The sequence below is a fragment of the Coregonus lavaretus genome, assembly GCF_964263955.1.
Source record: "Coregonus lavaretus genome assembly, chromosome: 36".
Taxonomy (NCBI): domain Eukaryota; kingdom Metazoa; phylum Chordata; class Actinopteri; order Salmoniformes; family Salmonidae; genus Coregonus; species Coregonus lavaretus.
The window spans coordinates 14,317,219-14,343,303 of record NC_140023.1 but is presented as its reverse complement, the minus strand read 5'-3'; the positions used below and the strand labels follow the sequence as shown (position 1 = coordinate 14,343,303).

Sequence of the window (26,085 nt, the reverse complement as noted above, 5' to 3'; positions counted from 1 at the left end):
TGTTACCGCACGGCAAGCTGTAACGGAGCGCCAAGTCTAGGTCCAAGAGGCTTCTAAACAGCTTCTACCCCCAAGCCATCAGTCTCCTGAACATCTAATCAAATGGCTACCCAGACTATTTGCATTGCCCCCCCCCCCCCTCTTATGCTGCTGCTACTCTTTATTATCTATGCATAGTCACTTTAATAACTCTACCTACATGTACATATTACCTCAATTACCTCGACTAACCGGTGCCCCCGCACATTGACTCGGTACCGGTACCCCCTGTATATCGCCTCGCTATTGTTATTTTTACTGCTGCTCTTTAATTATTTGTAACTTTTATTTCGTATTATTTTATATAGTATTTCTTAGTGATTTTTTTTTGTATTCTTTTTTTTGGCATTTCACTGTAAGGTCTGTTGTATTCGGTGCATGTGACAAATAAAATCTGATTTGATTTGATTTGAATACTTATGTAAATAAGGTATTTCTGTTTTTGTTTTTTTAAGAAATGTGTAAAAATGTCTTCAAACCTGTTTTCGTTTTGTCATTATAGGGGATTGTGTGTAGATTGATGAGGTAAAAAATGAATGTAATACATTTTAGAATAAGGCTGAAACTTAAAGTCAAGGGGTCTGAATACTTTCCGAAGGCACTGTATATTTCTGTATGGGTATGTGTATGTGTATATGTATCTGTATGTTTTTGTATGTGTGCTGCACTGCAAAGGTCCTATCACTCCACCAAGAGATCTACAACAAGGCTGATTTCTGATTGAAAGATAATGTACTTAAATACACAAGCAGGGAGAACAGAAGCTGGCTTTGAGTTCTCATAAAAGAAAGGATAAACACAGTTTCCAAAAACCTAGATCACAATCTATGTCTTCTCTCAATAGAGAAGACTAAAACCAGCCAAGGTTAGTTTGAAATGTGTTTTCTGAAATGTGATTGATGTGACTTTGAGCGAAACACAACATTACTGTGGCGTACTGTAGGAGCACTAGTGGTTTATATATGCTTCAGGACCCTCGCTGTGATGGCACTAAGTATGTGGGTTTGTGTGAACCCTTTTACTAGGTACATTAGATCCCTGTGATGACTCCTCCAGTACACGTGTCTATTCTCTTAACCAGTCTTAGCGCTCCAGATCAACACAGTTGAGGCCTCTGGCCCTCTCTCCTCTCTCCGGTGTTGTGCACCAACAGTCAATTTGACCCTCCCGATAATATACTATGATGAATTTGATGTATTGGAAATAATTTTCCCACCGTAGCTACTGGCTTTATGTGGCTGTACACTACACAGTACTAATCAATTCCTAATTTTATGATTAGATCCCCCCGCCGATAATTATGCTTGGTTTGGCCCGGTCCTCAGAGGCGTGTTTTGTGAAGGGGAAGAAAAATGCGCAAGGCTTGTAAGGAGAATGGAGCAATAGCTTCTCTCTTTCTCTCCCTCTCCTCTCTCTTCTTAACAAAACCCTTAGTTCTGTGAGCTAACTTGTAAGAAGTAAAGAAGTACATTCACATTTAACATGGTAAATTCATAAGTATGAATAAATATATACAATTATATTTTTCAAATGGAGAAGGTTTCTATTGCTAAATGACGAGCGGGAAAAACAAGTGATAATTGCTAATGGTAATATTGGGCTAAATTTTGTCAGTTCAAAGACAACTTTGGTAGTATTATAAACTTTGAAACAACTGGTTTCTAGTAGGCTACATAATTAGAGAAGGCTGTTTTTCTGAACCCAGTAGGCTCAAGCAAGCCTGTTTCTCTCCCAAGTCAGAGGCAGCCTGCCTGACTCACAGACTGACAAGCAGAAGCAACCTATTCATGTTTAGAAAAAAATGTGGGGGGAAAGCGCTAATCATGTTTATGCAACCTAATAATCACCATAAGAATATTTCCAAAATCACCATTATATTTTATTTCAACTGAGAAAACCTACAGTATGAAAAAGCGTGTTGCAATATTCAGTTAAACGGAAATGGTGCTGGGTTGTCGGTTCAAAATGCACCGCTGCCCTTCAAATACGTCACTCATTTCTTCAAGCTAGAGGTCTTAATGGGTCCCCAAAAACAGTGGTGTAAAGTACTTGGGTAAAAATACTTTAAAGTACTACTTAAGTAGTTTTTTGGGGTATCTGTACTTTACTTTACTATTTATATTTTTGACTACTTTTACTTTTACTCCACTACATTCCTAAAGAAAATAATGTACTTTTTACTCCATACATTTTCCCTGACACCCAAAAGTACTGGTTACATTTCCAATGCTTAGAAGGACAGGAATATGGTCCAATTCATACACATCAAGAGAACATCCCTGGTCATCCCTACTGCTTCTTATCTGGCGGACTCACTAAACACTAATTATTCATTTGTAAATTATGCCTGAGTGTTGGAGTATGCCCTGGCTATCCGTAAAAAATAAAATAATGGAAATCGTGCCATCTGGTTTGCTTAATATAAGGAACGTGAAATGATTTATACTTTTACTTTTACTTTTGATACTTAAGTTTATTTTAGCAATTACATTTACTTTTGATACTTAAGTATGTTTAAAACCAAATACTTTTAGACTTTTACTCAAGTAGTATTTTACTAGGTGACTTTCACTTTTACTTGAGTAATTTTCTATTAAGGTATCTTTACTTTTACTCAAGTATGACAATTGAGTACTTTTTCCACCACTGCAAAAAACAGAGCTGTTCCAAATGGACCCGAGGACAGTCAGACCCGTTCCGAAAAGGCCGGTGGAAAAATAGACCCAAACAGACCCGTGCCAGTTCGGATCCGAGAGACCCTTTCAGATTTGAGAGTAGAACGAGAGAGAGAAGGAAACATCTGACTGGACACTTCCAGCACCATCAACAAATTAGCGAAATTGACCAAATGTTCCAAAGTTACGTGTCCTTAAAAACTGGCTTTAACAAATTACAAAAAACGACTTGTTTTGTTTCGATGTCAAATCAAATCAAATCAAATTTTATTGGTCACATGCGCCGAATACAACAGGTGCAGACATTACAGTGAAATGCTTACTTACAGCCCTTAACCAACAGTGCATTTATTTTAAACAAAAAAAGTAAGAATAAAACAACAACAAAAAAAGTGTTGAGAGAAAAAGAGCAGAAGTAAAATAAAGTGACAGTAGGGAGGCTATATATACAGTAAAATAAAGTGACAGTAGGGAGGCTATATATACAGGGGGGTACCGTTGCAGAGTCAATGTGCGGGGGCACCGGCTAGTTGAGGTAGTTGAGGTAATATGTACATGTGGGTAGAGTTAAAGTGACTATGCATAAATACTTAACAGAGTAGCAGCAGCGTAAAAAGGATGGGGTGGGGGGGCAGTGCAAATAGTCCGGGTAGCCATGATTAGCTGTTCAGGAGTCTTATGGCTTGGGGGTAGAAGCTGTTGAGAAGTCTTTTGGACCTAGACTTGGCACTCCGGTACCGCTTGCCGTGCGGTAGCAGAGAGAACAGTCTATGACTAGGGTGGCTGGAGTCTTTGACAATTTTGAGGGCCTTCCTCTGACACCGCCTGGTATAGAGGTCCTGAATGGCAGGGAGCTTTGCCCCAGTGATGTACTGGGCCGTACGCACTACCCTCTGTAGTGCCTTGCGGTCAGAGGCCAAGCAGTTGCCATACCAGGCGGTGATGCAACCAGTCAGGATGCTCTCGATGGTGCAGCTGTAGAATTTTTTGAGGATCTGAGGACCCATGCCAAATCTTTTTAGTCTCCTGAGGGGGAATAGGCTTTGTCGTGCCCTCTTCACGACTGTCTTGGTGTGTTTGGACCATGATAGTTCGTTGGTGATGTGGACACCAAGGAACTTGAAGCTCTCAACCTGTTCCACTACAGCCCCGTCGATGAGAATGGGGGCGTGCTCAGTCCTCTTTTTTTTCCTGTAGTCCACAATCATCTCCTTTGTCTTGGTCACGTTGAGGGAGAGGTTGTTGTCCTGGCACCACACGGCCAGATCTCTGACCTCCTCCCTATAGGCTGTCTCATCGTTGTCGGTGATCAGGCCTACCACTGTTGTGTCGTCGGCAAACTTAATGATGGTGTTGGAGTCGTGCCTGGCCATGCAGTCATGGGTGAACAGAGAGTACAGGAGGGGACTGAGCACGCACCCCTGAGGGGCCCCCGTGTTGAGGATCAGTGTGGCAGATGTGTTGTTACCTACCCTTACCACCTGGGGGCGGCCTGTCAGGAAGTCCAGGATCCAGTTGCAGAGGGAGGTGTTTAGTCCCAGGATCCTTAGCTTAGTGATGAGCTTAGAGGGCACTATGGTGTTGAATGCTGAGCTGTAGTCAATGAATAGCATTCTCACGTAGGTGTTCCTCTTGTCCAGGTGGGAAAGGGCAGTGTGGAGTGCGATAGAGATTGCATCATCTGTGGATCTGTTGGGGCGGTATGCAAATTGGAGTGGGTCTAGGGTTTCTGGGATTATGCTGTTGATGTGAGCCATGACCAGTCTTTCAAAGCACTTCATGGCTACAGACGTCAGTGCTACGGGTCGGTAGTCATTTAGGCAGGTTATCTTAGAGTTCTTGGGCACGGGGACTATGGTGGTCTGCTTGAAACATGTTGGTATTACAGACTCAGTCAGGGACATGTTGAAAATGTCAGTGAAGACACTTGCCAGTTGGTCAGCACATGCTCGGAGTACACGTCCTGGTAATCCGTCTGGCCCTGCGGCCTTGTGAATGTTGACCTGCTTAAAAGTCTTACTCACATCGGCTACGGAGAGCGTGATCACATAGTCATCCGGAACAGCTGGTGCTCTCATGCATGCTTCAGTGTTGCTTGCCTCGAAGCGAGCATAGAAGTGGTTTAGCTCGTCTGGTAGGCTTGTGTCACTGGGCAGCTCGCGGCTGTGCTTCCCTTTGTAGTCTGTAATAGTTTTCAAGCCCTGCCACATCCGACGAGCGTCAGAGCCAGTGTAGTATGATTCAATCTTAGACCTGTATTGACTCTTTGCCTGTTTGATGGTTCGTCGGAGGTCATAGCGGGATTTCTTATAATGTGTAGCATATATGTAGCATATTGTAGCATATTCAGAACCATGTTCCCGACACGACATTCATTTCTTTATCCTTGTCAGTAGGCTTCAACTGCTATACAGATACAGTGCATTCGGAAAGCATTCAGACACCTTGACTTTTCAACATTTTGTTACATTACAGCCTTATTCTAAAATAGATTAAATTCATTTTGTTCCTCATCAATCTACACACAATATCCCCTAATGACAAAGCAATTCTTACAAACTTAAATATCACATTTACATAAGTATTCAGACCCTTTACTCAGTACTTTGTTGAAGCACCTTTGGCAGCGATTACAGCCTCGATTCTTCTTGGGTATGACGCTACAAGCTTGGCACACCTGTATTTGGGGAGTTTCTCCCATTCCTCTCAAGCTCTGTCAGGCTGGATGGGGAGCTTCGCTGCACAGCTATTTTCAGGTCTCTCCAGAGATGTTCGATCGAGTTAAAGTCCGGGCTCTGGCTAGGCCACTCAAGGACATTCAGAGACTTGTCCTGAAGCCACTCCTGCGTTGTCTTGGCTGTGTGCTTAGGGTCGTTGTCCTGTTGGAAAGTGAACCTTCGCCCCAGTCTGAGGTCCTGAGCGCTCTGGAGCAGGTTTTCATCAAGGATCTCTCTGTACCTTGCTCCGTTCATCTTTGCCTCGATCCTGACTAGTCTCCCAGTCCCTGCCGCTGAAAAACATCCCCACAGCATGATGCTGCTACCACCATGCTTCACCGTAGGGATGGTGCCAGGTTTCCTCCAGACGTGACGCTTGGCATTCAGGCCAAAGAGATCAATCTTAGTTTCATCAGACCAGAGAATCTTGTTTCTCATGGTCTGAGTCCTTTAGGTGCCTTTTGCCAAATTCCAAGCGGGCTGTCATGTTCCTTTTTTTGAGGAGTAGCTTCCGTCTGGCCACTCTACCGTAAAGGCCTGATTGGTGGAGTGCTGGAGAGATGGTAGTCCTTCTGGAAGGTTCTCCCATCTCCACAGAGGAAATCTGGAGCTCTGTCAGAGTGACAATCGGGTTCTTGGTCACCTCCCTGACCAAAGCCCTTCTTCCGTGATTGCTCAGTTTGGCCGGGCAGCCAGCTCTAGGAAGAGTCTTGGTGGCTCCAATTTTCTTCCATTTAAGAATGATGGAGGCGACTGTGTTCTTGGGGACCTTCAATGCTGCAGAAATTTTTTGGTACTCTTCCCAGATCTGTGCCTCGACACAATCCTGTCTCTGAGCTCTACGGACAATTCCTTTGACCTCATGACTTGGTTTTTGCTCTGACATGCACTGTCAACTGTGGGACCTTATATAGACAGGTGTGTGCCTTTCCAAATCATGTCCAATCAATTGAATTTACCACAGGTGGACTCCAATCAAGTTGTAGAAACATCTCAAGGATGATCAATGGAAACAGGATGCACCTGTGCTCAATTTCGAGTCTCATAGCAAAGGGTCTGATTAGTTATGTAAATAAGGTATTTCTGTTTTTGCAAACATTTCTAAAAGCCTGTTTTTGCTTTGTCATTGAGGGGTATTGTGTGTAGATTGATGAGGGGAAAAAAACAATTTAATCAATTTTAGAATAAGGCTGTAACGTAACAAATTGTGGAAAAAGGGAAGGAGTCTGAATACTTTCCGAATGCACTGTATAATCGTGCAGAAGGAGGCTAATTCGTAAATTATTGATAGGTTAAAGGAGTAACTTTGGTAGAACTAAAACATTCTTCCTCAATTGTCAGAGCCAGTGCGTACTGCCTTCATAGGCCTGCAGTAGCCAAGCCTAATAATAACCATAGCACACCAAACATTCACAAAAGTCAAGTCACTGTTTTATGGAAAATACGAACAGGTTATCATATTGCAGCATTAAATTAAGTTTTGCATCTCGTCCTCTTAGTTTTTTCCTTTTCACGGTTTGAGTGCGAGTAGGTATAGGCCTACCGGTAATTCTATTATATTGCGGCAAACACAACATTACAATTTGAACTTAATTTGGCCAAAGAATATGGCATAGTGAAACAAAACACGTGTTACATATTTAAAGAACTGGTTTAAACCTTCACAAGTGTTTTGAATAGGCTTGGTGTCACGATCGTTTACGGACGAGAAGGACCAAGGCGCAGCGTGATATGCATTCATATTTATTTACGTACTGAACACACGACAAACGAAACGTGAAGTCCAAGGTAGCATACACACAACATACCTTTACGGAACAAGATCCCACAACTGACTGGTGCCAAAAGGCTGCCTAAGTATGGTCCCCAATCAGAGACAACGAGCTACAGCTGCCTCTGATTGGGAACCAAACCGGCCAACATAGATCTACACATAATAGAGATTCACCATAGAAATAAACACAACACAGAAACTACACACCCTGGCTCAACATTTAAGAGTCCCCAGAGCCAGGGCGTGACACTTGGCCTATATTGCAGCAATTTCCAAGAAAAGCAGGTGCCTACCCAACAAATGGCAGCAATATGCTAATTATATTTATTTCATAACAGGCCCCATTTAAGGTGCACAATATTTAAAAAGACATTTCAAACTTATTTTTGCCAACGTAAATGTCTCAACAAAATTAAACAAAACACTTTTTGCACTGGTTTAGATTCTTAAATAAGCCTACAATAATAATAATGATATACAATAATAATAATGATAAAACAAATGATAATAAACCTGATAAATTCAAAAATTGCATCAAACTCGGATAGCGAGTTGCATCACACAGTCCATTTAGCCATGCCAACGTTCTTCTCATCTTTGTCCACTGCAGTATTGTCCCATTGTCGGCATCTTTGCACTATACTCTTTCTCGTCTAACTTTTGTTTTACTTCAATGAAAAGGCCTCCTTCCCAATCAATAGTAGCCTAGACCAAGGCTCCTCTCACTCTCTCTCTCTCTCTCTCTTTCTCTCTCTCTCTCTCCTCAGAAGCAAGCGCATGTGAACCAGTTTTAGCTGGACATAAGCGATGCGTTTTATTGAGTTGCAATTAGCTGACACAGATAACAAGCTCGAGCAGTTCTCATCACCTCACACATTAAATTAACAGAGGACGGGTCCAATTGGGTCCAGCCGGTAAATACATTTTCAATTGCACATACTCGAGACCCGTGCCAATTATATCAGACCCGAGACGTGGCAATTATATCAGACCCGACCCAGCTCGGAGACAAAACTAAAAATGTAGGACCCGCTCGGGTCCTGAGTTGGATCTCGGAATTTCCTGTCTGTTGGACCCGTGAAGACATCTACTTCAAGCCAGATCCTGCCACACCCACCAAAGTGAGCAAACGTAGGCTATCTCAAAGTCTGTTCAAGAACGATGAAGAACGTTTTGGGGAAATGTGTTGTTCGGTACAAGCTGTTACGCAACGTAGCAAACGTTCAATCAAACCCAAGAACATACTTTCTCACAGTCATTCTACAAACAAATTGCCAAACGTGGTTACTTTCTGAACTGTTAGAGTTAGACTAACAGTTTAAAGTAATACATAAATTATTGGTAGGCTATTTCAGTTGTGGTTGGGATATATTGAATTCACAGCTATTTCTTTTTTTTTAAATCATAGAAGGGTGTTGACCCCGGAACCCATTGACCCTGACCCCCCCAATTTGCAACACAAAGTTACACCCTTGTGTGATAGTATCACGTGTGTCATTCATACACACTGCAATACATTATCAGTAGCCTCTCATGGAAGTTTACAAGATCGTAAATACTGAAGTTGATTTTGTTTACTTTTCCCCATTCCCCTTTATCTGTCATTGTCTCTTTCCAGACATCATTGTACTCATAGCTTCCATTGCTGTGGTGTCAGCGGGTAGCCAAGGTAACATCTTTGCCACCTCAGCATTGAGGAGCCTTCGCTTCCTGCAGATCCTGCGAATGGTGCGCATGGACCGCAGAGGGGGCACCTGGAAACTACTGGGATCTGTAGTCTACGCGCACAGTAAGGTACGACCATGTTTGTAGTCCAATTCAGTGTGGACAACAGTCTGGCCTAGATAGTCCTATGTACTCTGTCCTTCTATAAAAAATAGCAGGATGTGCTCCCCCTCTAGTGTCTGGTTCCTCTCAAGGTTTCTTAATAGTGATTCTTCACTGTCACCTCAACTTGATCTTTAGGGGTTTAGGACCTGGTTGACACAACAAATACAGTGAGGTTGGATGTATTTGTTTACACATGTAATACATTGATTTCCTATAGGAGTTGGTGACAGCTTGGTACATTGGGTTCCTGGTGCTCATCTTCTCTTCATTCCTGGTCTACCTCGTGGAGAAGGAGTTCAACAAAGACTTTGCCACCTATGCCGATGCTCTGTGGTGGGGCACAGTGAGTCTACACACACACACACACACACACACACATACACACACACGCACACGCACACACACACACACATACACGCACACACATGCACACACACTGGCCCATGCATACACCACACAAACACACATGCACACTCCTCACATACACACACAAATTTGTAGTTTGATCAAGATGTTTCTACATAGCCCATACTGATATTCACAGGACTGAAGTTTAATCAGCAGATACAAGAAAACAACCTAACCAGCACATCTCTGAAAGAGAAAGAGTAGCTTTATTATCATTACTGGACTTGCTGACCAGTCTATAATATGACCTTAAGACAAAACATTTAAATAGCACATTATAGAAGGGTCCAGACACTTCTTTTTGCGATTTCACTTGTTTTTGAGAAACGTACCCCCAACCAGTGATTCCTTTCACCATCCTCGTTGTGCAGTATGGGGTCTCTGAAAAACCTGAACAAAGGCTCCAAAAACACCCAAATACGTCCCTTTTGAAATGGAAAAGCTCTCAGTATAGTGATGCAGGTCTTTAGAGGTTGTACAAATGAAATTGTGTAATTCTGAACTTTATCCTTAACATTGTATTCCATTTTGTTGTGACTTGAGAGATACCTGTCTGTCCGTTCTACAGGTTGCCAAAATAAATGAAACACTTGAGTAAGTGAGGGATACAAAGTATATTGAAAGCAGGTGCTTCCACACAGGAAGTTTCAGACACTTGTAGAATATATGCCAAGGAGCATTGAAGCTGTTCTGGTGGCTCAATGCCTTATTAAGATACTTTATGTTGGTGTTTCCTTTATTTTGGCAGTTACCTGTAGTAGCAGGCTACACAGTGAATGGAACAGCTGGATATGGGAAACGGCTCGAGTCTCACGAAATGGAATAACGTTGCGGATAAAGTTCGGAGTGACATAATTTCATGTGAACAACAGACCTGCATCACTATACTGAGAGCGTTTCCGTTTCTAAAAGGACGTATTTGGTTGTTTTTCAAGCATTCGTTCATGTTTTCTCAGAGCCCCCGTACTGCACAACGAGGATGAGGAAATTAATTGCTGGTTGGGGTAAGTATCCCAAAAAAATCTGGACTCTTAACATAACATTTACATAAAAAATGCTAATTTGGTTGTAAAAAAGCTAACTTCTCCTTTAATGACATTGTGGCATAACAGAGCTACAAGGGCATGCTTGGCTGGTCTTCAAACACCTCCCTTTCCCTTTCCCAGGCATTACTTACCAGACCTTATACAATGTCGACACAAACAATGAATGCCCACTGCTTCAGACCGGCTAAAATTACCCAATCGATGAATGTAATTTCCAGTGTCTGGAAATTACATTGTTGGTGGGGGTGTAGTAGATCAGCTCTAATATTGCAGATAGATTTTAACTTCCATCAATGTAATTGTCTGCATCACTTCCAATCCCCCATATGTTTTTTTGTCTCGCAAATATATATATATATATATATATATATATATATATATATATATATATATATATATGTATATACATATACATACATACATATATATACATATCCTTTTTTTATCCCTTTATTACTTTCCAACCCCACCACCCCTTCCCTAATTGGAGTAAACTCCTCTACCCTCAACCTCTACGATCATTTTCATGATGTCCATCCGGTTTGCTTGTCATATCTTTCTAACTGTGCTCTTTCACAAAAGCTCTCAACCTATAACCTATGTACTTATTATGGACACAGTATGCTTTACATTAGTTATCTTTTTGTTATTAGTTGTTGTTAGTTGTTATTAGTCCCATCCTTCAGCTCCATTCAACACCTCCCATCCATCTCTTAACACAATCCATATTGGATATATTTTTCAACTGTGATGTTTCACAAAAGTTCTGAACCCTTCTATTCTCATTGTTTCTACAGACTGTAAATTGAAAATAAACATTTTTGCTAAAATTATTATTATATTATTGATCGATTGACTATGACTTTTCATATCACCCAGTAGTGCTATCTGCAGGGTTAGCTCCAGGTAAATATTGCAATCCTTCAGCCATTCCTGGAGCTGTGACCAAAAACAAGCTACAGACTGGGCTATTAGATGTGCAAGGGGAGACAGGGACAGGGAGGGAAAGGGGTCACTGAAATACACAACACACAAAAGTGCAGTGTTATTCAATCTTGGTCCTGGAGGGCTCTATAAGGTGGATCTTTCTATTCAGGAAGTGAATTGACTGAATTGAAAATGGAATTTACCCAAATACTACAAAACGGCATTTGGGAAACACTGGCCTAGGGTAATGGTGGATAATTTAGTTTTTCTGTGCATCTGTCATTGTGGTCTGTGGGGCTGTGGGGGTTACAGTGTAACAATTGTATTGTGACCTCTGAACTCTGTGATGATGATGTGTGTGTCCAGATTACTCTGACGACCATCGGCTACGGAGACAAGACTCCTCAGACGTGGACGGGTCGTCTGATCTCAGCTGGCTTTGCTCTGATGGGGATCTCCTTCTTTGCCCTGCCTGCCGTGAGACACAGACAACCACACAGACACAGACACAGACACACACAGACACACACAGACACACACAGGAACACACACACACACAAACACACACACACACACAGTTTGAAGTGTCAAGACCCACAGATTCAGTCCATCGTGTGTGTGTGTGTGTGTGTGTGTGTGTGTGTGTGTGTGTGTGTGTGTGTGTGTACAGGGTATCCTGGGCTCAGGCTTTGCCCTGAAGGTACAGGAGCAGCACAGACAAAAACACTTTGAGAAGAGGAGGAACCCAGCAGCCAGCCTCATCCAGGTACACAACACACACTCACAAGTCTATCACCAGACATGCTATAACTGTTCCAGTGGAGGCTGGTGAGGGGAGGACGACTGATAATGATGGATGGAATGGAGTGAATGGAATGGTATCAAACACATGAAAAAACAGGTGTTTGATGTGTTTGATACCATTCCATTAATTCCGTTCCAGCCATTACTATGATCCCGTCCTCCCCATTTAAAGTGCCACCTGTGACAGTAGCTGAGGTTAATGTGGTGCGGGAGTCAGGCGCAGGACACCGAAGCTTAGTCCAACAAAGTTTACTAGTGCAAACCAAAGCACAATACAAAGAACGGCCTCAACAATAAACAGAGGCGAGCGATTACGCAGACTGTGCGTAAAATAGTAAATAATAAACATAGATAAACAAGCAGCACTAACGGACAGGCGAAATAACAACACACAACCTAACCAACTAAAAACAGGCAACTTATAGGACACATAATCAGACACAAACGGACACAGGTGTAACATACAGACAAAAGCAATCAAACCAGGAAACATCTAACGGTGGCAGCTAGTACTCCGGGGACGGCGACCGCCGAAGCCTGCCCGAACAAGGAGGAGGAGCAGCCTCGGCAGATTCCGTGACAACCTGCCACCACTGAACTGTTCTGTGTGTGTGTGTGTGTGTGTGTGTGTGTGTGTGTGTGTGTGTGTGTGTGTGTGTGTGAAAGTGAACATGCCCGCGTGTGTTTGTATCAGAGTGTGTGTGTGTTTATATACAGTTGAAGTCGGAAGTTTACATACACCTTAACCAAATGCATTTAAACTCAGTTTTTCACAATTCCTGACATTTAATCCTAGTAAAAATTCCCTGTCTTAGGTCAGTTAGGATCACCACTTTATTTTACGAATGTGAAATGTCAGAATAATAGTAGAGAGAATGATTTATTTCAGCTTTTATTTACTTCATCACATTCCTAGTGGGTCAGAAGTTTACATACACTCAATTAGTATTTGGAATCATTACCTTTAAATTGTTTAACTTGGGTCAAACGTTTCGGGTAGCCTTCCACAAGCTTCCCACAATAAGTTGGGTGAATTCTGGCCCATTCCTCCTGACAGAACTGGCGTAACTGAGTCAGGTTTGTAGGCCTCCTTCCTCGCACACGCTTTTTCAGTTCTGCCCACAAATGTTCTATAGGATTGAGGTCAGGGCTTTGTGATGGCCACTCCAATACCTTGACTTTGTTGTCCTTAAGTCATTTTGCCACAACTTTGCAAGTATGCTTGTAGTCATTGTTCATTTGGAAGACCCATTTGCGACCAAGCTTTAACTTTCTGACTGATGTCTTGAGATGTTGCTTCAATATATCCACATAATTTTCCTTCCTCATGATGCTATCAATTTTGTGAAATGCACCAGTCCCTCCTGCAGCAAAGCACCCCCACAGCATGATGCTGCCACCCCCATGCTTCACGGTTGGGATGGTGTTCTTCGGCTTGCAAGTACCCCCTTTTTCCTCCAAACATAACGATGGTCATTATGGCCAAACAGTTCTATTTTTGTTTCATCAGACCAGAGGACATTTCTCCAAAAAGTACGATCTTTGTCCCCATGTGCAGTTGCAAACCGTAGTCTGGCTTTTTTATGGCGGTTTTGGAGCAGTGGCTTCTTCCTTGCTGAGCGGCCTTTCAGGTTATGTTGATATCGGACTCGTTTTACTGTGGATATAGATACTTTGTACCTGTTTTCTTCAGCATCTTCACAAGGTCCTTTGCTGTTGTTCTGGGATTGATTTGCACTTTTCGCACCAAAGTACATTCATCTCTAGCAGACAGAACGCGTCTCCTTCCTGAGCGGTATGACGGCTGCGTGGTCCCACAGTGTTTATACTTGCGTACTATTGTTTGTACAGATGAACGTATGTAAACTTCTGACCCACTGGAATTGTGATACAGTGAATTATAAGTGAAATAATCTGTCTGTAAACAATTGTTGGAAAAATTACTTGTGTCATGCACAAAGTAGATGTCCTAACCGACTTGCCAAACTATAGTTTGTTAACAAGAAATGTGTGGAGTGGTTGTAAAACAAGTTTTAATGACTCCAACCTAAGTGTATGTAAACTACAGACTTCAACTGTATGTGTATGTGTGTTTGTGTGGAAACATGCACGTGTGTGTACAGTATGTTTGTGTGTTCGTGCGTGTGTTTGTGTGCGCACGCAAGTGTGTGTGTGTAGTCGATACCTAACTCTTTGTCCTCTCTCAGGTCCAAAGGAAATACAGAGGTGATATTTATGAGCTGTTTCCACTAGAGTCCAGTGTGGATTTACATCTACGCCATAGCTCATCCTATCAGACAAGACCTGGACTATTACAATACACCATCAACTCAACATACACAATGAACTCAAAAACCAACACAAAACACACACAGATCTTGTTTTTCTAGAGATTCTAACATCAAGCAGAAAAAAACGATTTGGCTACTTGTTTGATTCATGCATTCAATTTAGCTCCCTTTTTCCACCGCTTTCAGGCCTGCAAACAGGCAACTCCATTTGCTCTATTCATCCTGTCTGTATAGTATGGCTGAGTTGATAAGGAACTCAACACTTCTTCGTCTGACTAGATATTTTCTCTCGACAGATGGACTTACATCTGCAGTCGGCAGGAATGTTTTATCTCTGTTGTTTGTTACCGCTGGGTCTACAAAACATTAGGAACACCTTTCCCCCTTTTGCCCTCAAAACAGCCTCAATTCGTCAGAGCATGGACCAAAGTGTTGAAAGCGTTCCACGGAGATGCTGGCCCATGTTAACTCCAATGCTTCCCACAGTTGTCAAGTTTGCTGGATGTCCTTTGGATGGTGGACCATTCTCGATACACACAGGAAACAGTTGAGCGTGAAAAACCCAGCAGCGTTGCAGACTGGTGCGTTCAAAGGCACTTAAATATTTTGTATTGCCCATTCCCCCTCTGAATGGCACACATACACATTCCACGTCTCAATTGTCTCAAGGCTTAAAAATCCTTATTTAACCTGTCTCCTCCCGTTCATCTACACTGATTGAAGTTAGATTTAACAAGTGACATCAATAAGGGATCATAGCTTTCACCTGGATTCACCTGGTCAGTCTGTCATGAAAAGAGCGGGTGTTCTTAATGTTTTGTACACTCAGTGTATGTCTGTCTGTGTATGTGTTGTGCACCTCTATCTATGTGTGTATGATTACGTGTACCCTATCTCCTCACCATGTTGCCATTGCTCCCGTCTATGTGTGTCTCTCTGTGCGTGTCACCTCGTACCCAAGGCTGCTTGGCGTCTCTACTCCACCGACGGTGCCCGTACCTACCTCAGTGCCACGTGGCAGCACTACCAGGGCGCCCACTCTCCCTTCAGGCATGTATCCCCCCTCCCCCTGCCCCATGATGCCTTGACACCACCGGTTTTACTAATCACTCTCTTTTTGTTTTATTTCTCTTTCTTTTTTCTTTATTTCTTAACCCCCATCCCCCTTCCTCCCTCCTCCGTTCCCTCTGGCCTTGTTTTATATTTTATTTTGTATTATCCCCCCGTTCTCCCACCCCCCTCTCTCTGTCTCTCTCTTTGTTTTTCTTTTGTTTTTTGTTGACTCTGCATGTAGTGTGTCTGGCGTAGTTATGCTGCAGATGAGAACTCGGTTTCCATAGCTACCTGGAAGCCTCATTTGAAGGCGCTGCATACCTGCAGTCCTGCAAAGTAGGTAACAACTCAAGTATGGCTGCTGCTCTGCTCTGCTCTCTTCCTATTTGGTCTCTGTTTTCCTCTAGCTTCTTTCACAATTTCCTGCTCTGCTTTTTTTAGTGGTTGGTCTCTTGTGGATCTTGCTCCCTACTTGAGTTTAATCAGCTCGTCAACTCCTTTTGACATTACTTTCTATACTTATTTTGCTGTTATTATAATTGAATACTTGTATGGTTACAGTAATTTCATATGGACTTTAAGGCTCACAGTCATCAAATATTCCAATATTTCCAGGCGCCCACACACAAAGAACCAACTTACAAATACTTTTCTTTCACTAATTCATTTAAACATGGAAAGTAAAACAGAGTGTACAAACATTAACATTTTCCAACTTATGTTGTCCAGAAATGACACCATGTTTTCTCTGAAGACTTTAGGGTGTGTTTAAGGGCACATGAGAGGATCCTGGAAATATTCGCTGGACGACCTGCTTTATCGCTCGCTCACTCTCTCCCTCTCACGCAAACATACACACACATACTCTATAGGTCTACACAGTGTGGGCACAAACACAGACATCTGCTTTTTCAATCACAAATACACACACACACACACACCCGACTGGGCACAGAAAATAGTTCCATGTCTAGTTTTGAATTACATTACAACGTGAAATAAACAGAAAATATCCCCATGTCATTGGATTTGGGTTAAAAGTTGGATGAAAAAAAGAAGAAATTCCATTGATTACTTTTTCTAAATCCAATCAGTTTTCCACATTAATTCAATGTCATCACATGTAATTTTTTGGTTGAAATGATGTGGAAACAACATTGATTCAACCAGTCTTTTGCCCAGGGACACACACCTTTCTATCTTCTATCTCTATCTGCCAGTGCTTTCCTAGCCCAGTTGTGTCGCACAGCCATTGTTTGCATGTGTGCCTGCTGCAATGTCCTGTAAACTAGCTGACAAAATTAGTCTTGCACAAGGCTTTGACTGTAGTGGTTTGTGTTCTTCATGCCTGACGGTTTGTCTTCTGACATCATGTCTCGCATGCAATACACACAGGGAGGATGTTACAGTATGAAGCTGGCTGACCTCTTCATCTCTCTGCCCCTGTGTGTGGTGTAGGGAGACCCTGTAGACTCTGTCATTAACGACTGGTATCTCTTCCCTTGTCTCTCTCCTCTCTTCTCACTAACACCTAAAGGAAAGAACAGGGTGAGACGATTAGCAGGTTTGTAGCTCTCGCCTCTACACACATCACGCAATGGTTCATTCAAAGACATTCACTCTAAAAAGAAGACCTATGCTGGTTGATAAATGTGTTGATACTGAACCCTCGTTTTCAAATTGTTTTGAAAGTCACTGTTTGGCCAGAGCTTGCACACACCTGGTGTCCCAGGTCAGAATCAGTCCCTGGTTAGAGGGGAATAATGAAAATCAGCAGTGCTATGGAAGTCTCTGTCCTGGTTTGAGAAAGGGCTCTCTAGTGTATCAGTCTCTGTCTCTCAGAGCACCATGGTCTCTCTTGGCTCCTGGCTCTCCAAGCCACCATGAGCGTTGTACCGCTTTTCTGTCTCTGCCGTGTTTGAGAGAGTATCTGAGTGTGTTTCTATGCTTACTGTGTGTGTGTCTGTGTGTGAGAGAGAGAGGTTTGTGTGTGTATTTCTACACTGTCTATGGGTTTGAGTGTGTGTGTGTGTGTGTGTTTCTACGATATGTGTGTGTTATGTGCAAACCAGCGTCTGTACCATGTCTGCACCATGACGCGCGTTTTCCATTCCAAGGGTATTTATTTAACTTGTCAAACACCAGTCTCGGTCGGCAGGCCGAGAGACAAGGAGAGGAGGAGGGACAGACAGAGAGATTTGTGACTTTAAGTATGATTTTAGGTTATTGTTTTTACAGTACAGTGCTCCTTTGGAAACGGTGGATTCCTCATGTCATGCCAGTGCAGCTAAATTTGGACTTTATGTTGAGAGACATATGCACAGCACATGCGCAGACACACACACACACACACACACACACACACACACACACACACACACACACACACACACACACACACACACACACACACACACACACACACACATACAGACACACACACACACACACACACACACACACACACAACCAAACTGTCATTCCCTGTTAATCCTCCAAGCCATTGGAAGTCATGTGGTTTTGTATGCTTTCGTTGGCTTCTCAAATAACTTGTGTTGTGGTTTAGTCAATTAGGCGAGAGCTTTTGAAATCATAATTATAGCCCAGGTTTTCATACGTTCAAATGTATACTATACAATTAGCTGTATAATAGGATTTTTCCTAAGCGTTGCTCACATCAACAGTTAAGAACTTAGGTAATGTTATAATTGCTTTACAGTAGCAAATGACTCTGGTAAAACAGACTGTGTGTGTGTGGGTTGTTGAGTGGATGGGTGGGTGGGTGGGTGATGTGGATGGATGGGTGGGAGGGTGTGTGTGTGTGTGTGGGTGGGTGGGTGGGTAGGTGGGTGGGAGGGAGGGTGTGTGTGTATGTGTGGGTTGTTGAGTGGGTGGGTGAGAAGGTGTTTGTGTGTGTGGGTTGTTGGGTGGGTGGGTGGATGTGTGTGTGTGTGTGTGTGTGTGTGTGGGTGGGTGGGTGGGTGGGTGGGTGGGTGGGTGGGTGGGTGGATGTGTGGGAGGGTGTGTGTGTGGGTGGGTGGGTGGGTGGGAGGGAGGGTGTGTGTATGTGTGGGTTGTTGAGTGGGTGGGTGAGAAGGTGTTTGTGTGTGGGGGTTGTTGAGTGGGTGGGTGGGAGGGTGTTTGTGTAATGTGTGTGGGTTGTTGAGTGGGTGGGTGAGAAGGTGTTTGTGTGTGTGGGTTGTTGAGTGGGAGGGTGTGTGTGTGTGAGAGTATGAGGCTGGGGGTGTGTCTGCTTATTCTGCTCCTTTCACAACTTCTGACTATCTAGAATGTAAGGACACAACCACCATAAATCACTCTCATGGTTTGTATTGCAACTCCTACAGCTAAAGGTGTGTGACCTACTGTATATAATCAGACCACAGAATACAGTATAATCGCCAGTTTATACTTCTGACAGTATTATAATAATAATAATAATATGCCATTTAGCAGACGCTTTTATCCAAAGCTTGACCGTACAGATGCCTCTCATCCCTCCCTTCCCCACTCCTTGGTGTGTTAACCCCTTCCTCCTCTATCTGTCTTCCTCCCTACCTCCCTAGTAAGGGTCATAGTAATAGGAGGCGCTTCAGAAGGTATTACGCACAGAATTTAGGAAGTAACCACTACCCAGCATCCTCTCCTCCCTGGTCACATGATCTCTGGGAATGCTGACTAACTGCCAGGTGCATGGAGGATGATGAAAGAACCCCCAAACTGCCACCTACCCCCTCCCCATGAAATAATTGCATTTGCCCTTTGCTTGTCTAATGGGACTGCTGCCTGTTACCTGTTGCCTGTTGGTTTTGACCCCCACCTCCTTTGGACCCCCTTATCAGACACAACCCCTAACTAACTGTATCCCGGTCCCCCTGTGTAGCGGAAGTAGTTCTGTGTGTAGAAATCAGAACTCTTAACAGTCTTTCATCGCCATAAAATCTACCGTCCATCTCGATCTTCATTGGTCTGCTGAGGTCCTTTGGCTTGGCTGCATGGTACCACTGCATGTGCTCATCAGAAATGGTCACCATCACCCTGACTGACCTTTGACCCCACTCATCCCACACTGCATTGATGCATCTTCATTTACCTAGGCTTTGGCAAGGTCCCTGTTATCGTTAAAAACATCCTAATGGTTGGTCCACAGCATTGCATGCTTCTCCGGTTGCCATGGCAGGGGTTAGGGTGTGTCTCAGGTAGAGGCTGTCTGCATCACCCACCCATCTATAAAGCTACAGTATGTCTAAGCACAGGCCCACTGGCACAATACAGGTCTAAGTGTCCTAGAGATACTGAGATCCTAGCCTACAGCATAAGTAGGAAGAGTGCTTATATGCATCAGTATGAATTGTAGGTCTTCCCTGGTTATTGTCTTTGTCTTGGAACAGTGGTCAGTGTCATACTACTGCCTTTGATCTCTAGAACAGTAGTTCCCAAGAGCTAGAAGTCCTGGAGAGCTACAAGGTGTTTACCCTCTTAGAACCATTTTTTTATTTGTTTGTCCCCATAGGAGACTCCTTTTTGGTTCCAGGTAGAGCAGAACCCTGTATGGTTCTAGGGAGCAACTTCTCTTGAAAGAGTGTAGGCTTTTGTTTCTGCCCAGCTGATTCAGCTCCTTTAGTGCTGGGCAGGAGCTAGCCGATTAAACTCAACTCCACGATTTACGATGGAGTTGAGCGGCGACTAGTGTTGGCTCCTACGTCAGACATTTTAAAATAAAAAAACTGCTGATTTCAACACCCAAAGAGTAGTCCGCAATTACACAACATTGTTCGTAAATCGTGGAGTTTAGTCGGCTAGGCTGGAGCAAAAGCCTGCACACCCTATAGCTCCTCAGGACCACGCTTAGGGACCACTGTCTTAGAGAGTAGATGGGGTACTCTGAGTGTGTTGTGGATGAGGTACGCATGTTTGTAATGTTTGGGTTTGAGGAAAGGACAGTACACTGCACTATGACTACACTCTGTCTGCACACATTTGTCTCTCTCAGGGGGAATGCATAATAAGAGGCTTTTGCTCTCTCTCTCTCTCTCGCTCTCTCCCTCTTCCTCTCTGTCTTTCTGTCTCTCTCTTTAGTACTAAGTTGAGCTTTAAGGAGCGGGTACGGATGGCAAGCCCTCGCGGCCAGAGCATGAAGAGCCGCCAGATGTCCATCAACAACGACCGGCGCTGTTCCCCGGGCAACGATGTGGCAGCAGCTGCTGAGAAGCGCAGCAGCCCTGCCAAGGTACAGAAGAGCTGGAGCTTCAACGACCGCACCCGCTTTAGACCCTCCCTACGCCTCAAGAGCCAATCACGCACCGCGCCCTCCGAGGGTGAGTGGAGAGGATGTGTGCCTTTGTGTGTGTGCGTGTGGGGGGGTTTATGTGCGTATATATACGGTATGTGCTTTTTAAGAAGTCCACAAGGGTAGATTAATGAGTCAAGACTTACATTCCACAGAAGTTGCAAAATCCTCCAACATGACATATGGAAGTCCAGTCCACTGCCTATATACACTGAGTACACCAAACATTAGGAACACCCTCCTAATATTGAGTTGCACCCCCCACTTTTGCTCTCAGAACAGCCTCAATTCGTCAGGGCATGAACTCTACAAGGTGCCGAAAGTGTGCTGGCCAATGTTGACTCCAATGCTTCCCACAGTTGTGTCGAAAGTGTGCTGGCTCATGTTGACTCCAATGCTTCCCACAGTTGTGTCATGTTGGCTGGTTGTCCTTTGGATGGTGGACCATTCTTGATACACACAGGAAACTGTTGAGCGTGAAAAACCTAGCAGCGTTGCAATTCTTGACACAAACCGGTGTGCCTGGCACCTACTACCATACCCTGTTCAAAGGCGCTTAAATATTTTGTCTTACCCATTCACCTTCTGAATGGCACATATACACAATCCATGTTTCAATTGTCTCCAGGCTTAAAAATCCTTCTTTAACCTGTCTCCTCCCGTTCATCTACACTAATTGAAGTTAGATTTAACAAGTGACTTCAATAAGGGATCATAGTTTTCACCTGGATTCACCTGGTCAGTCTGTCATGAAAAGAGCGGCTGTTCTTAATGTTTTGTACACTCAGTGTATGTCTGTCTGTGTATGTGTTGTGCACCTCTATCTATGTGTGTATGATTACGTTTACCCTATCTCCTCACCATGTTGCCATTGCTCCCGTCTATGTGTGTCTGTCTGCGCGTGTCACCTCGTACCCCAGGCTGCTTGGCGTCTCTACCTCACCGACGTTGCCCGTACCTATTTGCCCCCCCAAGTTTTCTGAGCAAAAAATTATAATATAACTTTTTTCATTGTTGGACATAAAATACTGTAAAACACCAGGAAATCAGCTCCAAGTGATTTTAATTGAAGAAATCTGTTCCCAAGTATTCCCACACATAATAAACACATAATTGTATACAAATGTAAGCAAGGTTTGAAATGATTACGTTTTAGTCAAACATATCTTTTATGTTCCAGCCCCCCGACCATTTAAGTGGATTTAACAAGTGACATCAAAAAGGGATCATAGCGGGCCTCCCGAGTGGCTCTCGACCTTGGCCTCTCCCGAGTTCGTAGGGGAGTTGCAGCAATGGGACAAGACTGTAACTACCAATTAGATATCACGAAATTGTGGAGAAAAAGGGGTAAAAGTTTTTTAAAATATATTTAAAAAAAGGGATCATAGCTTTCACCTGGATTCACTTGGTCAGTCTATGTCATGGGAAGAGCATGTGTTCTTAATGTTTTGTATACTCAGTGTATAAACCTCTACTGTAACAGAGAATTCAAGCTGTATGTAACCTTCTAGTAGAGGAGGGAAGTGCTTGACTGAGCAGTTCCCTGTTTCTGTCACCCAGACTCTCCCCTGTATATCTGTGCTCTTTATCTGTGCTCTTCAGGACACCTATCCTATTAAAAATAAATCCGACCTGAGAAACTCTGACTACTCTCATATTATTGGCTTCACCCATCACGCATACAGCTGAGTTGGCAATTCTTGACCATTCCTAGAGATCCAATTTTCATTTGAGGAAAAATGGAAAGTTACCAACTTATTTTGAAATATTATATTGTGGAGTTTCAGCTTGGAGCTGAAGTCTTTAAGGAAGGATAATGTATTTGGACACCTTTAATTTAGCACCTAAAGTGGGTTGAGAATGTATTCTCTTTTGTAATTATGACCTGGGGAAGAGATGCAATGGTGAGGGATTTAAAGAGCCAATTGGAAGGTGACTAGTGGGCCATGGCAGTATGAGAGACAAGTTAAATTGACACAACTCCTCTTTCTGTCTCTCAGTGGACACAGGAATGGGGAATGATGACACGTTCGACGACAGGGGCTGTCAATGTGATGTCACCATGGAGGACATATCAGCTCCACAGAAGGCTGTCATCAGAGCCGTCAGGTGAGTGCTTATCATAGACTGTTCTCTCTGCTACCACGGCAAGCAATACCGATGCACCAATTCTGGAAACAACAGAACCCTGAACAGCTTCTACCCCTAAGCCATAACACTGCTAAATAGTTAGTTAAATGTTTAACCAAATAGCTACCTGGACTATCTGCATTGACCCTTTTTGCATGAACTGTTTTGTCTCATCACATACGCTGCTGCTACTGTTTACTATATGTCACTTTATTCCTAGTTATATGTACATGTCTACCTCAATTACCTTGTACCCCTTCCACATCGACTCTGTACTGGTACCCCTTGTATATAGCAGTGGAGGCTGCTGAGGGGAGGAAGGCTCATTATAATGGCTGGAACGGAGCGAATGGAATGGCATTTTACTTTTCTATCATTCCTCTGTTTTCTTTCTCTCTGCATTGTTGGTAAGGGCCTGTAAGCAAGCATTTCCCTGTTAGTCCACACCTGTTGTTTAGGAAACATGTGATGAATAGAAACTGATTTGATTAATCTGTATCTCTATATAGATCTCTATGTAGACTTGTGTTTTCTTACACAATCCTTTGTAAAACATTATTTATATTTTGTACAGGACATGACTATTGTAAACAGTGTACATAGCCAATGCATACGCTACAACAATCTTAAACATAGACATATACTGTAAGAAGATATACAGTGGGGAAAAAAAAGTATTTAGTCAGCCACCAATTGTGCAAGTTCTCCCACTTAAAAAGATGAGAGAGGCCTGTAATTTTCATCATAGGTACACGTAAACTATGACAGACAAAATGAGAAAAAAAATCCAGAAAATCACATTGTAGGATTTTTTATGAATTTATTTGCAAATTATGGTGGAAAATAAGTATTTGGTCAATAACAAAAGTTTCTCAATACTTTGTTATATACCCTTTGTTGGCAATGACACAGGTCAAATGTTTTCTGTAAGTCTTCACAAGGTTTTCACACACTGTTGCTGGTATTTTGGCCCATTCCTCCATGCAGATCTCCTCTAGAGCAGTGATGTTTTGGGGCTGTCGCTGGGCAACACAGACTTTCAACTCCCTCCAAAGATTTTCTATGGGGTTGAGATCTGGAGACTGGCTAGGCCACTCCAGGACCTTGAAATGCTTCTTACGAAGCCACTCCTTCGTTGCCCGGGCGGTGTGTTTGGGATCATTGTCATCCTGAAAGACCCAGCCACGTTTCATCTTCAATGCCCTTGCTGATGGAAGGAGGTTTTCACTCAAAATCTCACGATACATGGCCCCATTCATTCTTTCCTTTACACGGATCAGTCGTCCTGGTCCCTTTGCAGAAAAACAGCCCCAAAGCATGATGTTTCCACCCCCATGCTTCACAGTAGGTATGGTGTTCTTTGGATGCAACTCAGCATTCTTTGTCCTCCAAACACGACGAGTTGAGTTTTTACCAAAAGGTTCTATTTTGGTTTCATCTGACCATATGACATTCTCCCAATCCTCTTCTGGATCATCCAAATGCACTCTAGCAAACTTCAGACGGGCCTGGACATGTACTGGCTTAAGCAGGGGGACACTGCAGGATTTGAGTCCCTGGCGGCGTAGTGTGTTACTGATGGTAGGCTTTGTTACTTTGGTCCCAGCTCTCTGCAGGTCATTCACTAGGTGCCCCCGTGTGGTTCTGGGATTTTTGCTCACCGTTCTTGTGATCATTTTGACCCCACAGGGTGAGATCTTGCGTGGTGCCCCAGGTCGAGGGAGATTATCAGTGGTCTTGTATGTCTTCCATTTCCTAATAATTGCTCCCACAGTTGATTTCTTCAAACCAAGCTGCTTACCTATTGCAGATTCAGTCTTCCCAGCCTGGTGCAGGTCTACAATTTTGTTTCTGGTGTCCTTTGACAGCTCTTTGGTCTTGGCCAAAGTGGAGTTTGGAGTGTGACTGTTTGAGGTTGTGGACAGGTGTCTTTTATACTGATAACAAGTTCAAACAGGTGCCATTAATACAGGTAACGAGTGGAGGACAGAGGAACCTCTTAAAGAAGAAGTTACAGGTCTGTGAGAGCCAGAAATCTGGCTTGTTTGTACGTGACCAAATACTTATTTTCCACCATAATTTGCAAATAAATTCATAAAAAATCATACAATGTGATTTTCTGGATTTTCTTTTCTCAATTTGTCTGTCATAGTTGACGTGTACATATGATGAAAATTACAGGCCACTCTCGTCTTTTTAAGTGGGAGAACTTGCACAATTGGTGGCTGACTAAATACTTTTTTTCCCCACTGTATCTGAACCTTCCAGGTTCTTAGATACAGAAGGTTCTTAGATACAGATCCAGAGCATGTTGTTCTAGCCCAATCATTCACATACTCTCACAGGCCAAGACCTGTGGATACTACAGTACTGTGGTTGTCTGCCTGACCAGGGAGGTGTTTTCGCTGTCAGTCCATAGCCTACTGCTGTGAGGCTCTGTGGTGCTTTAGGGGATTATGTTTACCCAGTGAGAGGTCAGGAAGTACAGTTTGGGGGGCTGTGTTTTTTGTTACAGCTTTCCCATTACTCACTCTCGCACCGGCAACGTGTCTCTGTTTACTCATGTGGCCACCCTAATGGTACTGTGTCATCCTATCCTCCCCACTCTCCCTCACTCACCCCCTCTCACTCTCTTTGTTTTACTAACTCTTCTCTCTCTCTCTCCCTCCCTCCCTCCCACTCTCCATTTTCCTTCACCTGCCCCTATCCCTCACCTCTCTCTGACGGTCGAAAGATGTCCTATTTTGATTGGCTGCCAACACCCCAATTCCCAACCCCAGGTTGTTGCTCCAGAGGACCCCCTCTCCCCTGGCCCAGCCTGCCCGCTCAGCAGGCCCCCTCAATGGGCAACGGGAGGGGAGAAATGCCCCTGGCTTTCCCAGGGTGTCGGGTTGACACCCTCTCAGTCAGAACTATTATTGCAGCAGCTCATCTGTCATGATGGTTTCCATTTATACAGTGAGGATAATGAGTAACTGGAGCCATTCTGGAGCCATTAGGGGGTCAGAATGAACCAACTGTAGATCCACTTACCTGCATCAATATTATTTACCCAGCAGTAGTTGTACTTGTACAGTACATTAAGGTTGAGGGATAATACA

At 43.4% G+C, this 26,085-nt stretch overlaps 2 protein-coding genes across 2 annotated transcripts in view; one reads left to right on the top strand and one right to left on the bottom strand.

The window, feature by feature from the left end:
- The window catches only part of slc17a5 (solute carrier family 17 member 5), a 583,343-nt gene that overhangs the window by 442,503 nt on the left and 114,755 nt on the right, over window positions 1-26,085 (bottom strand). The gene's annotated exons all lie outside the window — the stretch shown is intronic.
- kcnq5a (potassium voltage-gated channel, KQT-like subfamily, member 5a) overlaps window positions 1-26,085 on the top strand; it is a gene marked incomplete at both ends in the record, with an annotated part of 134,675 nt that overhangs the window by 93,008 nt on the left and 15,582 nt on the right. Inside the window, 8 exons of the mRNA XM_084153340.1 lie at window positions 8,824-8,999; window positions 9,253-9,378; window positions 11,783-11,893; window positions 12,087-12,182; window positions 15,806-15,900; window positions 17,102-17,128; window positions 20,644-20,882; window positions 22,855-22,963. Of these exons, the coding sequence (XP_084009466.1) occupies window positions 8,824-8,999; window positions 9,253-9,378; window positions 11,783-11,893; window positions 12,087-12,182; window positions 15,806-15,900; window positions 17,102-17,128; window positions 20,644-20,882; window positions 22,855-22,963 (979 nt within the window). The remainder of the gene's footprint in view (window positions 1-8,823; window positions 9,000-9,252; window positions 9,379-11,782; window positions 11,894-12,086; window positions 12,183-15,805; window positions 15,901-17,101; window positions 17,129-20,643; window positions 20,883-22,854; window positions 22,964-26,085) is intronic.